The sequence below is a fragment of the Amia ocellicauda genome, chromosome 2 (genome assembly GCF_036373705.1).
Source record: "Amia ocellicauda isolate fAmiCal2 chromosome 2, fAmiCal2.hap1, whole genome shotgun sequence".
Lineage (NCBI taxonomy): Eukaryota > Metazoa > Chordata > Actinopteri > Amiiformes > Amiidae > Amia > Amia ocellicauda.
This window is the reverse complement of record NC_089851.1, coordinates 35,055,749-35,071,947: the sequence shown is the minus strand read 5'-3', so window position 1 is coordinate 35,071,947 and position 16,199 is coordinate 35,055,749. Positions and strand designations below refer to the sequence as shown.

The 16,199-nt window shown below is 37.5% G+C and overlaps 1 protein-coding gene across 1 annotated transcript in view; it reads left to right on the top strand.

Moving 5' to 3' along the window:
* The window catches only part of cubn (cubilin (intrinsic factor-cobalamin receptor)), a 107,084-nt gene that overhangs the window by 16,099 nt on the left and 74,786 nt on the right, over nucleotides 1–16,199 (top strand). The window contains exons 17-26 of the mRNA XM_066723334.1: nucleotides 920–1,110; nucleotides 4,490–4,646; nucleotides 5,902–6,080; nucleotides 6,259–6,424; nucleotides 7,747–7,972; nucleotides 9,146–9,276; nucleotides 12,222–12,411; nucleotides 12,743–12,903; nucleotides 13,388–13,569; nucleotides 14,632–14,788. Of these exons, the coding sequence (XP_066579431.1) occupies nucleotides 920–1,110; nucleotides 4,490–4,646; nucleotides 5,902–6,080; nucleotides 6,259–6,424; nucleotides 7,747–7,972; nucleotides 9,146–9,276; nucleotides 12,222–12,411; nucleotides 12,743–12,903; nucleotides 13,388–13,569; nucleotides 14,632–14,788 (1,740 nt within the window). The remainder of the gene's footprint in view (nucleotides 1–919; nucleotides 1,111–4,489; nucleotides 4,647–5,901; nucleotides 6,081–6,258; nucleotides 6,425–7,746; nucleotides 7,973–9,145; nucleotides 9,277–12,221; nucleotides 12,412–12,742; nucleotides 12,904–13,387; nucleotides 13,570–14,631; nucleotides 14,789–16,199) is intronic.

Here is a 16,199-nt window from a genome sequence, read left to right as displayed (position 1 = left end):
TCGTATAGTCATGTTGCCACTGGCCTACCAAAAAGCTCACATTATATCTCTTTTTAGTAACAATTCAGAAACTGGAATTTTTTTATGCATAATAAAATACTGGCAATGATTTGTAATCCTGAGCTCTGACTAAAGATTTGTGGGTATTTTAAAATAGATCACATTAGAGAAAGCTATTTTTTTTTGCATCTCAAATGTGATATGCAGCTCTATACATGGTGGTTGAATAGATATTGAATGTATTTACAAAATAATGTATTTTGATTCTCTGAAAATATGTTGTGTATTATTTTGTTTCAGGAGCTCTTGACCTGTCTTTAGTGAGTTTCAGTAATCAAAGTCTTTCTTGACTGCTGACAAAGCTACCCAGGGCCGCCTCTTTAATCTGAAACAAATACTCATGTAAGATAATTAAATGTAAACATACTTAAAAAGACATGCAATTATTCTGGACCATGTCATCTCCTCATTCTGCACAGAATCTTCAGGATGGAAAAATGCTTCCATCTAGGAACGTTCAGGAGTTAATTCTAAGCTTTCAGCAGTATCTGACATAAGTGGCTGAAAATATCGTATGTGGCGTAACTGATTCTCTAAAGACTTTTGAAAACCCATGCCAAAATAGTTTTTAATGATAAAAATGTCTATGGTTTGTACTTGTTATGTGCCAAAATCAAGCTTGAACTGGGCAGAAAACCAGTTTTGACACTGACATTATGCACAATCAAGCTAAAAATATTGATGCTCAGAAAAACACCACTGGCAATATGAACACTTCACCCCTATAGGTTTTCTTAACACAGCTCAAGGAGAAGTCACTGAATTGAGTGTTTGACAGTGACTTTCACTTGTTTCATATTGTTCCCAGCTTGGGTATGCCTTGACCAATAGAAAACATACTTTGTTATTTGTCTTTCAGCTGATCCAGGCTGTGGAGGCACCTACACTGACAGTGAGGGGGTCATCATCTCCCCCAACTGGCCCAACCCTTATGCTAACAATCGCCAATGCATCTACATCATCCGGCAGCCAGCCAATGAAGTTATTTTCCTAAACTTCACCAACATGGACCTGGAGGTCCACAGCGGGTGTGCCTTTGATTATGTTGAGGTAATTCAGACCCTACTAATCCATCAGGAAAATAAACATGCATAGTTTTTATGTTTTTTTGTTGCTGTTGTTAAGTAATGGCCATTTTACAATATCCTTGCTGAGGGAAGCAAGGTGGGGAATATAAAAGGGTGTGTATATTTGACAAAGGGAGTTTTTTAAGCATGTTGTTCTGCTTCAAAGTGTTTTGAAGGAAAACCTGTATGCAAGAATCTATAAGGTCTATATAGCACAATCTTTACATAGAAGTGTTTTTAATAATTTCTAGTGTGGTTATCTAACTCAGCCTGACACGACACATAACAAAGCGTTATTTTGTTAGATCAGCATGAAAAGTAATGCATTAATAAGGCAGAAGACGTAACACACTATGAGTTGAGGGCGATGTCCAGTTACAGTCTTTCACTTATTTGTTCAGTAGAGTAGTCAGTAGAGTTAATACAATACATAAATACAAGCTCATTTCAGTCCTTTACAATGTTGTATTCATTTGAAATAAGTTGTTATCGATGTGGCACTGTCGAATGCTTTGGGAAGCTATATATTCAGAACAGCATGGCTTTCAACAAATATTTTGGGCCCTGAGGGCTTAAAATGTTATAGATAATTTTTTCCATTTATTAAAGTGTTTCAAATTTGTAATTACACAAAATGTTGAATATTTGAAGTTTCATAAGAAAGCTTTTGTTTTAACACTAGATTCAGTCGGCAATGAAATCGAAAGCCAGTTTCAGTCCTGGCTGGAATATCTGTGGTCTGGCCATTTTCAAACCTATTTCTGAGGGTCTTTCATTCTCTCCCAGCTATTTCATTTCCAGTAATAAATGCACGTCTTACGATACTATGCTTTGGTTTTTCCATTTCACATGAATGACAGTATTCTTTTCCCTCCCTATTATAATTTTGTTTTTAAAAACTAGAAGGCCACATTACCTTGAATATATTTGAAAAATATATCATGTCATTGTATAGTCCTTTAAGACCTTTTACACAAGAAGCTCAACTTTAATTATATTTCTGCCACCCTAGACGTGCACCTTTCTCTGTATCACAGATGAAAATCCATAGACAGTTGATATTTTGGGTTCTTTGTGGATCAAAGTCTGTCTTTAATATTGTTAGATTCCATTTATGCTGACAATTCGTTTATATATTTTTAATAAATAAATATGTTGCAGTCTGATATTGAAAACACTGAAACATTGCCTGCTATCACATGCCTTGTTTTGATATTTAATTTATTTCTGGCTGCAAATTATATTTTATGCTTTTTCAGTGAATTGTGTACATTTTCTTCTGCAGCCAAGTTTAAGTAACTCCTACCAACACATCTCTAAGCTAAAAGATGAAAACCCAGGGAGAACGATGTGTGTGTTTGTTGATTTAACTGTAGTGTTTTATAAAGCGTTGACTAAGCCTGGTATAGTTAAACACAATTCTCCACAATCAACTTTTGAAAGCCTTTTCAGATGTCTTGGCAAAGAGGGACTGTGGGATAACGTGCCAGATCTTAGGCTAAGCAGAAACAAACAAAGAAAAAACACACCAGAATGTACAAGTATGAAAATTGAACAGTATGATTTTCAGTGATATATATGTGAAGTTGCTTTTGCTGGTATGTTAGTCACATGACATCATTCTTTTTCTGAAAAGCACTGTGCTGGACATTGCATGATTAGCAGAAAATGTGTAAACAGCCTAATAGTTAAAAAGAAGGGTATGAATTGCTCTGGCCACAAAGAACATGGGTGGAATCTATTCAGTGAGAAAGAGACTCTGGCAGGCAGTCCGGATGAGAAGAAAAGAACCGCTGCGCTCCTTTAATTGTGGTTCTGTCTGTCTTTGAAAGGGCAAGTTGCTCCGGATTATGCACTAAGTGGGCTGACATCTGTAATTGCTGGTCACGCCATTCAGGAACGTTATTGTGTTGCTCATGTGTAGACTATTATTTTAAATTTGATAGATGGTGAAAATACAGTTTGTCCTGTTTCAAACATGAAAAATACTTTTCTCCTAATACATGGTTACGTTAAAATTATGTTTTCCCTCTACATTGTAATCTAATGTTTCTTTAAAGACATATGAAGCTTTTTTTTGTCATTTATATAATTCAAAGGTAGAAATAAAATAATGAGTAAAATGTTATCAGTTCAAATCACATGCAAGTCAGCATACAAATTATGATCAGCCATGCAGTGCAGAACTTTTTACAAATAGAAAAGCACTTTCTTGAAGACTGAAAAGGATATTTGGAACTAAAGAAGTATGTTTAATGAATATAAAAAAAGTTTACTTGTATCTGCTCTTTTGACTACATATGCAGGCCTCTTTGATCACTATTTCATGAAAAGAAAACTTTCAGAATAATCCTGTTTAATCATGGTCCTCTAATACATTTTGTTCAATGGGAATAGTTTGAGTACAGTTGTATAGTCGTCCTGTAGGCCTCTAGAGTGTGGACACTCTTTGTTCTCTTCTCATGACCACAAATCACTGCTTTGCACTAAAAAATCTATTAACAGCTGTCTAGCTTCTATTGGTCTCCCCAACATGTTTCCAAATTATCTGATGAAAAGAAGCCTAGTAGTACGAAAGTCCTACAACCATAGTTCAATAGTAGTTAAAGTCTGCAGTAATGGAAGGATAAAAGTGAAACAATAGACAGCTAATGAGAAATCATGACAATCAAATTTGGTTAATATCTATTAACTGATTTATTACAAAAGGTTATTTTAAGATTTAGGTCATATTTGTAAGAATATTATTTTAATGTTATATACGGGTACCTAATGATACGAATTTCTGTGGATAACACTGCGATACTTGCCTTTCACAATCCACACATTACTATTGTTTATTTTCCCTTTTCTGCTTTTTACTTTGTACGTAATGACTTGGAAATGTATAATTATTTCTTCTTGCAGTGCCGAGTTTAATGTAAATCACGTGGCTTACATTAGTTTCATGATGGACACACGGACACTGCACTTCTTGCCGTTGTCTGCAATGCATTACCACGCCTCTCTGAATTAGTAGCAGTTTGGAAACTTATTTTTTTTCCATTTTAGTGTGTGAGAGATCAAGAGGGGGAAGAAGTTTCCTGTAAAACATATGAAAAGGGAAAATAGCACAAATTTGCATTTTGTTATTGTATTATTTCTTCTTCAGTTAGTTTTCCTCACCTGGTAAGAGGACAGCCAAGCCACAATAATGCCTGGGGATGAATCCTCACATTCAATTCACCAGGGAGGTTCAATCTTGGTTGACTCACTGGTGGCCCCCATCCGAGCTTTGCTAGGCATGTTTTGAATGTTCTACTTCCAATCCACACTTTATGTAAAGGTTGTATAAAGAGACCCTGTTGTTTTACTATGTGCAGGTGCGGGATGGGTCATCTGAAACAGACCCACTGATTGGCAAATACTGCAGCTCTATCCTGCCAGCTCCCGTTACCTCTACTTCAAACACCCTCTGGATCAAGTTCAAGTCTGATGCTTCCCTAACAAGAGGTGGATTCCGAGCAATTTACCAAGTCGGTAAGAGCTTAAAGCAGTTCATATATTTGCATTGGTTGTCCCTGGATGTATATGTATATATATCAAGCACTTGATACTGTAGTTCTGATGTCTAGACTATTATCCTTGACCTGGACTGTTATGTAAACAACACACATTTTTTGTGTGGAAGCCTAGAAAACGCTGGGTTATTGGAAAGAGGAAAGAGTATGGGATTATGGGATATTAACTCACAACCAGGAAATACTGAAGCCTTATAACAAAGATGCTGATAGGCGCCTGTGTGCTGTATATCTTTCAAGTTGAAAATAGTTCCCGAAAGGGAGTATGGGATACTGTGTGTGTCCAATTGTTGTGAAAGAGGACTAATGGCAGACATAGGATCCTCACAAGAGACACACAATGGAGTAGAGCAAGCACCACGTCAATGGTGTTAGAAGCAAGCTGCTAAGAAATGAAGCCACATACGACCAAGGATAAAGTCTTTAGGCTAATAAATCATATATTAGAAGAAGGAGGCAAACCTCACATGGCCGAACCCAAAATATGCTGAGCATGTGACAGTGATAAAGCCTAAATAATCTTACATGTTAAAGTACACACAAAAAAGGAATGACAAATCTTCACATTCTTGCATCCCAGTAAATATCTGAGACATGCCAAAAATCAGTTAACATCAAGAGAGAAAAAGGGAATAGTTTTACCTGTAACTTGAAAACTTTAATATGGTTGTTTAATGTTCATACGTTTTCACTGCAACATTCTTCTGATCAACCATTAATCAACCTTTATCAGTACTATAACTCAGTGGTTCCCAACTCTAGTCCTGGAGGACCCCCTACCTACTTTGAATTTTCTGCAGAATACCCTTGTATAAGCAGAAAGACAGGTTTCATTTCAAAGTCTCTGTCCTTGTTATTCGTAATGATTTAAAGTTTACAGCAAAATATACAACACAAAGGGAAAAGATGACAACAAACAATTTGCCTTTAGCATTTGCCATGTCATATCCACTTTTTTTTAAGACTTTGCTATTAATCATGGTAGACAGAAAGAAAAAATGCTAGACAGCAAGATGTCTCTTTTTCAGAATTGCTCATCATTAAAAATATAGCTATAGCGAGGAATTCATCCATCTAGAAAACAGATATATTGAAACCAGTTTAGTTTAATTGTACACAATCTCATGAGGAAAATATAATCCCTTTTAATTGTCTAGTAATACAATCAGTAACTTTTAAGGCTTTTGTTTGGTGGTGTTGCTTTGTTTCCCCAGCTTGCGGTGGCCACTTATCTGGCACTGGTCACATTCGCTCTCCATACCATCCCAACACGTATCCTCATGACAAGACCTGTGATTGGGTCATCACCCAGCCTGTGGGCTATGTGGTCACACTCAACTTCCTCTCGTTTGACATTGAGGCGGGATTCAGCTGTTTCTCTGACTTTGTGGAGGTAAGGTACTCAGCCGATGCATTTCAGCAGTGAACATGAAATCTTTATTTCTCTGGGCTGACCAGTTGCAGCAGGTTTGATAGGTGCCTTAATTAAGATCTGGGGGAAAAGAGAAACAGGTGATTGAATTAATCTCCGAATGACTGGAATGGATGTGTCCTGTACTGTTTTTGTACAGGTCAGGGATGGTGCCTCTTCTAGCTCTCCTTTCATTGGCCGATACTGTGGAACTCAAATGCCCAGCCTTATTCAATCCACCCAGAGGTCCATGTTCATCCGCTTCAGCACTGACTCCTCGGTCACCAACCGTGGCTTCGAAGCAGAGTACACCGCGGCTGAAGCAGGTACTTTTTGTGCAATTCATAACTTTAGGGCACTCATAGGCTGTGGGGTTAGTGGACATTTCACTCCTTGAAAGCTATATCTGGTACACATCAGAAATAATGCATCAAGTCTATACCATCTGTATTTCATTGTTTTATCATTACAATATGGCCCAAAACATTAATATTACATTAATAGTGTCACACAAAGTATGTTTCAAATGTAGATTAATGAGGTTTTAATGTAATGTTCTCCCTCCTATGGAGTAGTCCTTATGGGTTCTTAATAAAACTCTAGAATATACTCAGGGTTAAATTATGGATAGCCTCTCTTAATAGCACACAGTGGCTATTTTATCCATTAACAGTTAATCTTATTGACACGGTAATCAAATTTGTTTGAGCTTTGTTTGCTTCAATTCACTCAACAAAGTCTTTGTCTTTGTAAGATCAAAAGTACATGGTATAAAAGTGTCTGTGCATTTGGTATATTGAATGTTACACATGAGACAGTTAAATGCTTGGAGCAAAATGGTTTAAGGTTTAAGCTACTTACTAGGAGATCAGAACAAGGCACTGATTCTTTTCTGCTTGATATTGCTAATAAGTGATGATAATTCTGTTTCATCATTACCAACAAACAAGCAAGCAGTGACTATAAATTAGTCTATGCAACAATGAACACTCACAATTACTAAGTTTCAGGCTTTACAATTAATTGTAAACATCATACACATTTTGGGGAGATTTTGTTTAATTTCAGCAATTTTGGCAGCTTTCTCAAAATAGTTCTCATAATGTTCTATGTATATGTTGTAGTTACATATGAAACATGCCAATTAGTTACACAGTGCATTCACACATACTCAACAGAAAGACAGCTGTAGTTAATTTATTTTCATGTCACAAGATGGCCTTATCAGTATTAATTGATTGTTATAAATGTGTTATAACAATTGCATCAATTAGCAGATGCTTTTATCTAAGATGACTTGGGTGGTTTTACAAACACTTACATACAATATTTTACATATAAACAACTTTAAAACGTATGTATATTAAAAAATAATAATAATCCTTCCATTTCAATGAATAACATTAGGTTTAAGAGAAGGTGAGATGTGTGTACATGTAATCTAAACAGATACATCAGAGACATAAAGTGTTAAGACACTGTGGGGTCACAATGCTCTTGGGAAGCTCGTTCCACCACTGTGGGGCAAGAGAATGAATTAACAAGTCTAAGACTGAAATGTGCAAACTTAAAATTGACAAGTTTACATACAAAAACAAGAATCGGTGTACAAAATGTAATACTAACCACCTGTGTGCAAACTTTCCAGGTTGTGGTGGGACACTTACCACGCCCTCAGGGACAGTTACCAGTCCTGGTCACCCAACTAACTACCCACACGGAGCCAACTGCACCTGGTACATTACTGCGGCCTCAGGGCATATCATCCGCCTTACTTTTACTTCCTTTAACCTGGAATTCCACCACAACTGCAATTATGACTATGTGGAGGTGTATGACAATGGCACTACCACAACAGGAACCAAACTCGGAAGGTAAATACTCCCCCTCTGGCTGCAAAACATACGCCTGAACTGCTTGCTTGTCATTTATAATACATTGTACACCTGCTCTGAAAAGCAGAAAGAAAAATATAGTATAGTACCTAAGTATTTCAGTCTAATTTTCTTAAGCTGCTTCAGTATCGAGAGGGACGCTAGTACCGACTGCCAAGTCACACAGAGGAACTGCACTTCCTCATATACAGCTCGGGTAGTTTGGGGGTTTTCAGGGTATTACCATGGCTACACAACACCACTCAGAAGCACCACTCATCTTTCGATATGTAGTTTGAAACCTCCTTAGATGAAATGTGGGAAAGAAAAGAAAAACCCATAACTATAATACAGTACTTAGTCACAAACTAAGGGAAATATCTATTGAAATGTATAATTGTGTATACATATACTTGAAGTGCACTTACTATACTTATGTTTTTTGTGGGGAAATTTTGCTTTTCTGCAAAAATGGTTAAGTACTGGAGAAAATACATACGTCAGTCTGCGAACACCCCCCTCCTTTTTTCCTGGCAACATGTTTTTAAATATGATAATAAGCAATACAGACTTATGTGCCATACTTGGAGTTTGCACGCTATCATTTGACAGTTTATTATATGTTGTTCAATTGGGGTAGTCCGCTTTATGCTATTAACATATTATCACTGACCTAGTACAGTATCCTGCAGTCCAATCTCTGCATGCACAAAAGCTCAATTCAGCATTGCTTTTATGATGTTGACTTGGCTTGATACTGGCCAAGTTTGCCCCCAATGGTTTCTTGAAACTTGGCTAATGGCTTTGATATCTCAATGCTATGTGAAGTTTGCCTCAATAGTGTCTTGTAATTTGACTAATGACTTTGATACCTTCATGCTGGCAAGTTAACCCAGCAGATTCTTATAACTTGCCCTATTGCTCTGATATGTCCTCTTTAGATGGCTGGTCCAGGGTACCTCTTTGTAACTTTTTTTTAACGCTGTCAGCATTTTTGCTATAGATTTATTATGCTCTCGATAAAGTGATATTTAAAGTTGATTAAACAAATAACACATTTAGTCCCTGTCCCTGTCTCTGTCTCTGTCCCTGTCCCTGTCCCTGTCCCCCTCTCTCTCTCTCTCTCTAAAGTATTATATTATACTATATGTTGTTTTGACCTCTGTTGTACAGATACTGTGGAAGATCAGTTCCACCATCACTCACCAGCACAGACAACCTGATGACCATCCTGTTTGTCTCGGACTCGAGTATGGCCACAGAGGGCTTTGCTGCCAACTATGTCTCCATCAATGCCACTACAGGTATTGTCATACGTAGAACAGCACCTAAACAATGTTTTGCTACAGCTAGGTAACATCGTTATGTTAGTCACCTTTGTTAGTTAAGTGTCCTCAAACAATCATGGTCCTAAATCACCCACTGTCCCACTGTTATACAAACTGAGCCACCCAATTCAACTCATGACTGGCGTTGTTCAGGGGGTTAGTGGCTAAAGGAGATCTAGTAAACCTGTTGAACTAATATTTGTGTCTCACTGTCCTAAAGAGTTTCTCTGCACTGGTATTTCTGGGTGATTCAGAAATATTAATACACATGATTGCAGTCTCTCCTTACCCAAAAGCCATCTGTTTCACTGCCTATTCAAAACTCAGATTTGGTTTCCTCATTGTTCACCCAAGCCCCCCAGTTTCCCAGGCTAGTTACTCTTGGCTCAGAATTGATTTGTTCCACCACCGACTTTAATTTTAAACTGTAAGGTTCACTTTGTACGAGGAGGTAATGATCCACAGAACCTATTTGATGTTCCTTAACACGTTTGTGAATCCACTCATGTAACTGTTTTGCTCAGTGGATTAGAAACCTCCACAACACATTCTAAATACACTAAATATGAACATGTCCTTGTGTTTAAACATACCTAATTGCAGTTATCGTCATACACTTCAAAAATGTTTTTTCTTCTCCTTGGATTTCTTAATATTTTGTATACTGAGAATCTCTGCTACTTGGTCTTGTTCGTATTTTTGCCATAATAAATAATGATTCTGCCAAGTGCTTCTTGAATTATAACTAAAAACTGTGTGACTGGGGAGTATAGCAGAGTTACACATTAGTCTACATCAGTGGAGTTTTCAGCATAGTGAACATTGCTCTTATTAAGGCTGGCGTCATGGAATGTCCATTAGTCACCAACAGTCTTGGGTGTTTGACTGTAATGGAAATATTAAAGAGGTGTTCTTGGCTCTGAGTCTAGCAAAATAGAAACATAAAATGTCATTTTTATTTCAATGCAAGATCTCATATAACTCTGTACACCAGACATTGTGAGATATGTTTAATAATATTGTCCTCACAGGAAAAATAATACACCAGCCCAAAAAAAATTGAATTTGCTTGTAAAAAGCTCCTGCAAACCCTAAACAAATCAAATGAACGGTCAACACAAATATACAGGTTACATCAATGTATCCCTGGATGGAATGGATGGAATGGAACTGAACATTCAGCCAGCCCTGAGATGGACTATGTCTATATTTGTAAACCATCTAATGAAATGTTAATGTGTAAGGCGAATGAATACGCAAATGTCACTTCATTCACTTTAAAATGATCTTAGCAGGAACATTAAACTTTGAATGATTTCTTTATTGTTGTAGCCAAGTGTGCTGCACAAACAGCAGGGTTATTGAGTACAGTATACACCAAATTATGGGTCTCGAGTGATTGAAAGCACCTCTATTTGGGAACAATCCACTCTTTTATTAAGTGTTGTTTAATTAATTGACAGTCAGGAGTTATAGTTGTGTAACAGAAGTATTATTACAGTTCAAGAACTCTATGAAATGGGCTATGATCACAAACGACATAGAGTGGTTAACATTATATTTAACAATACAAAGAAGATCAAATGAAGTTCTAGATGTCAATGTAATAATAGCATTGAATTGTTTACAGGCTAAAAAAGGCAGCAATCTGGGGAAAAACAACTGCTTTACTGGGCATTGCAAGACAAAGCACAAGTATAAACTAATGAGTTAAAGAGAATTTGATGAGACTGGATAATGTAATTAGACTTTTTTTTCATGTTACTCTGAGGTCTGCTTTACCCAAAATGCCACTCTTAAGTCCAGTCATGCCAGAAACACAGCTTTACTTTCCAGCTAGTTATTTGCCAATTTCCACAAAGGATCTTTGTGCTTTTTGTAGCTGATGAAAAAATAAAGAGAGAGACTGAAATCAGTAAATGAATTCCAGCCGTGTGGAGGAACGTAGTAATTTGATTTTCCATTGCCTGTGGAGATGAATTTATTTATTGTAATGTGTAGTCCAGCACCATAGCCTGCAAACTGATTTTTGCACCTTCATAATGAAATAGTCCTTGTGCCAATACATTTTACAGCTTCACTTATTTCTTTAGTTTGGGGCTAAGAAAGAGCTATAAATAATACCATCCTCTTATTACTACCAGATAGATGCAGTGAAGGTATTTATGTGTTGTTTAATGGCAGCAGTGTGTAGTAGTGGTTAGGGCTCTGAACCAGGGGGTTGTAGGTTTAATCCCAGGTAGGGGAAAACCCAGCAGTGTAAATGGGTATGTGACAATTGTAATTTGCCCTGCGTAGGGGCATCTGTGAAGAGATATAATAATAACACAATGTATTTATTATTTAAGCATTTAAACCTGGGATAGCATAGAGAATATGTTGGGTTAAATTACATTTAAAAGAGATCAGAAAGAATTGTATTATTTCAATTTGAGTTAAGATAATGTTTTGTATTGTCTTTCTGTGGCTTAATTGTTGATGGTTTCACAATGAGGCCCCATTCATAGCCATTTTCCTTTTTCTTGTGGTTAAAATGAAACAAATGCACATCTCTTTACAAACTTTTTTCACCACAAGTTAAACAGCACCAAAGACCTGAAACACTATAGACCAAAAATGGATTAACTGAAATCCACTTTGGGGACAGGAATAATCATGAACTAACCTCTTCTATAATGAGAATGTCATTACTTGACTGCAAAGTGTGTCAGCACATTGAGCTGTTTGATTGATCACTTAATTAATATTTAATAGAAAAAATAAAACAATTTAACTATGATCTGAAAATGAATAAGCAGAATGATTTTCTCCAGATCCAGTCTCTCTTATATGACCAAGTAAGTGAGCAGTACTGCTTTGTTCTTTATTTTTTCTTCTATCAATTGTGTTGTCGTTGAAGTTGTCCCCTTTCCTCCTTGCAGATTGCGGAGAAATATTCACAGAACCTACAGGAGTGCTGACCTCACCCAACTATCCCAACAACTATCCTCTGAACAGGGATTGTGTATATAAAATCATTGTGGAGACCAACAGACAGATCATGCTCAACTTCACAAACTTCAAGCTGGAGGGGATGTCTCCGTCCTGCCATAATGACTATGTTGAAATCAGGTAAACATCAGTGGTGTATACTTGCACTTGTACAGTATTTATATCCCCTTTTCATGAGATTCCAGTCGAGCAAGTTATTGAGTATGACCCCTGATGTCTTCATAGTCATGTCATATTACGTCTTTGTATCTTGGGACAGTTAAGCCTTACTAAAGGCATGAAACAGAGATTGCTAATGTTGGAATGCACATGTATTTAAAGTGATCTATCAGAAATATATCTTGTTTTCTGTTAGCAGTTGTCCTTCCTACAGTTTTTTTGCAATTGTTCTTGGTCAATATCACCAGTGTGTCCTCAGAATGTAATACTTTCCTTTGTATATGTTTTTTAGAGATGGGGGCTATGAAACATCCCCTTTGATTGGAAAGTATTGTGGAGACCAAAGCCCACCAATAATCATCTCCCATAGCAACAGGCTGTGGATGACATTCCACTCCGATTTCAGTCTAACATACACAGGTTTCATGGCCCACTGGGATGGCACGCAATCAGGTACAGTCTCAAGGGAACTCTTTCAATTAACGCTGATGTATGAAGAATTGTGAAATGATTGGAAATCTGCTTAGGCCTAATTACCATAAGTGCGGCAGGCAAAGGCGTTGACTTAGATCCAGTGACATGTGAAATTCCGTACGTAGTTCACAGTTTCCTAAGATTAAGACTGGAAATATATCACTCTACATATTCTTGAACTGCATGTGTGTGAAATGGGAGATATTCTGAAATGAAAAGGTGCCTAACAAAGTCCATTCATTTGTATTCTGTTAAAAATATGTATTGAAATATGTAGATCACAGTTAAAAAATGGATAACCTGCCAAACTTTTCCTCTTAGATAACATAAATATAAATGTGTGTACCCTTTTAAACTCCTTTACATTTCTCCTATTTTCACAATCTGTAACTTTTAGTTTTTCTTCCTTTGCTCAACTAAGCCTTTGAAATAATTATTTGTGATGTGCTTGTTTGTTTATCAGGATGTGGTGGAACCTTAACAACAAGTATAGGAAGTTTCTCCTCCCCAAACTATCCCCTGCCATACCACCCCAACGCAGAGTGCTACTGGCTGCTGAAAGTGTCAGGAGGCAGCCAGATCCAGCTTCAGTTTTCAGACTTTCACCTGGAGTCCAGCACCAGCTGCAACTATGATTATGTGGCGGTATGTGAAGAATGGGCCGTGTACAGTACCTAGTTTCATCAGGAAGGAGATGCACTGGTCTTTTAGTCAGAGAATTAGGATTATCTTCCAATTTTTTTGACTATTTCAGCTATCAATACCTTTCATTTACTGTGAAGATACTCCCAGGAGTTCGGGCCTGATCAGATGTCAGTGTGCTACACAGCATGGTCTCGGGGGAAGGTCTTGTCTATAAAACACCTGTTCCATTAGGTAGTGAACACCATTGCTATTTTCAACTTGAAAGAAAACATTAGAATGCATATGCAACCCTGGTTATCTGAAAAAATAAAAAATAAACCAAACTTGCCAGGTTGCTCACAAGACCATCTAGCTAGAGCGAAAGAGGAAGTGGTCTTTGTGTCCTCTACACAAGCAGTGAGAAGGGGGAGGGCTCATCTGAGTGACAGCACACACAGGCTTATTGGCAGCACTTCCCATGTGTGCATCAATGCCCCATAATCCTTTTGGGAGCTATATGCTTTTTTCAGGGATACAAACGCTATGTTTGAAAATATGTTGGCATCAGTGTCACCTATCAATAGTGGTAAACTGTTCCACAGCTGCTAGGCGTAGCCGCCACGCCACCTAGTGATAATTATAGGCACTAGAACTCTATATACAGTATTTAATTATGTTCTTCCCTCCAGGTTAGTTTTTTTTTTTTAGGGTTCAGCACTTGAATACAGGATGGATGGCACAAAATGGATATGCATCAACAGTTTATTTAAAAAGTGCCGTGGTAAACCATACAAACTCAGACACACAAGTCAAACTAATGAATGTAAAATGAAACGTAATGCAGTGAAATGAATGTGCAAGCGTGAAAAAAAACAATAATCACACAAGAAAAATAAATACAATCCTAAACAAGTGAATAAATAGTAAATGCTTCACATGAATCAGGGGCCAATTGGTCACTATGGTGACATGAAATAATAGGGTAGAAAAGTTCACAGACCCTTGGATTTCAAGGGAAGTTCAGAAGACAAATTCTTTCTAAGGTCTCAGCACAACTTTCTAACTTTCTTTTTGCATGTGCAGGTGTATGATGGCAATAGCAGCAATGCCACGCCACTGGCGAAGCTGTGTGGCACTGCGATTCCTACACCGATTCGCTCCAGCAGAGAAAACCTTTACATCAAGCTGCGGACTGACAACTCTATAGTGGCTGGAGGGTTTCTGGCATCTTATAACCAGAGTAAGTATTCCTAGACACGGCATGCACGTATCACAATAAAGCAAAACCATGTCCCATGGGTGGCATGGCTTCAATGGCAATATCAATCACCTCCCTGTGTATGAAACTGCCATTTAAACTGAAGCAGGATTTGAACTTGCATCTCAGACGATTTTGGCAGTCAAGACGCTTTTCACCTGCTCCCCACACAAATGCTCAAGAGAAATGCACACAGTCATTCTTGGATTGATTCTCAGTAATGCCCAGTAAAGATCTGGTTGCTGTGCAATGGAATGCAATCACTGATATCAATTTTGAAGCCAGTGACTTCATAGGGGAAAAGTGAATGCAATTAAGGATAAAGCTATAATTATGTTTATTATTAACAATAACACTTAATCAATTTCTGTAAAAAAATACAGATTGCAATCATTTATAGCACAAATATTTGTGTGGGTTGCAAATGAAATACATTTAATTGGAGTTGGCACTACTTCAAAGCTATTTTTTTTTTAAAGGCTTCTGTGTTTTATGGGTGACTTCTTCTGCTGCCAATCTTTAAGCTTCTGTGTTCGGCTCCTGGAGTGCGTTACTGTAGTATTTATTCACCACGGACCACTGGCTTCTTAAATAGCATGGTCAGCAAAGCCTTTGTAAGGAATCTGGGCTCAGCACTATTGAAACAGGCACTTATTTCTCAGCAGAGACCTTCACTGATCTTTGGTCTCCACAATTACCCTAGTGAGCAAGGGGTGGCAATTGTTCAGTTTCCTCCACAAAACTGGGTCAGTTGATGCCTGAAACCCATCAGACACAGTACTAGCCAGGAGGAGGGCAGGAAGCTAGCAAATAGTACAAATTAATTTCTATCCAAGTTTCTGTACTTTGTCAGTGCAGCAAATGTTTTTGGTGACAGTATTGAGAAGTGCAGGGGTCTCTTGAGCTAGTTAACAAAATGGTAAATAGGAAATCCTTTTTCAGCTTTGTTCATGATTCTGTGTGTCTGTCTCTGCTGTACTGAAGACTTTATCAAGCTTAGCGCCTTCCAAAAGCATTCAGACCCTGCCAATGCTGTCCCAATTTATGAAATTACAACTTTTTTTAAACTTAATATTTTCCAACTTGAACTCTTAACCTGAAGACTTCTTAGGGTAAGACAAGTTGTAAATTTCAGCAAGAACTAAATAGAAGAAACTTAAATGTGTTGATTGTATAAGTGTTCAGACCCATCAACTCAATATTTGGTGGAGGCACCTTTGGCAGCAATTACAGCCGCAAGTATTTTTGGATAAGTCTCTATAAACGTTGCACACCGTCTTTGTGCAGTTATTGCGCATTCTTCTTGGCAGATGTGCTCTTGCAATTTACTCGGACAGCAGTTTTCAAGTCTTTCCACAGATTCTCCATAGGATTCAAGTCAGGACTTCGACTG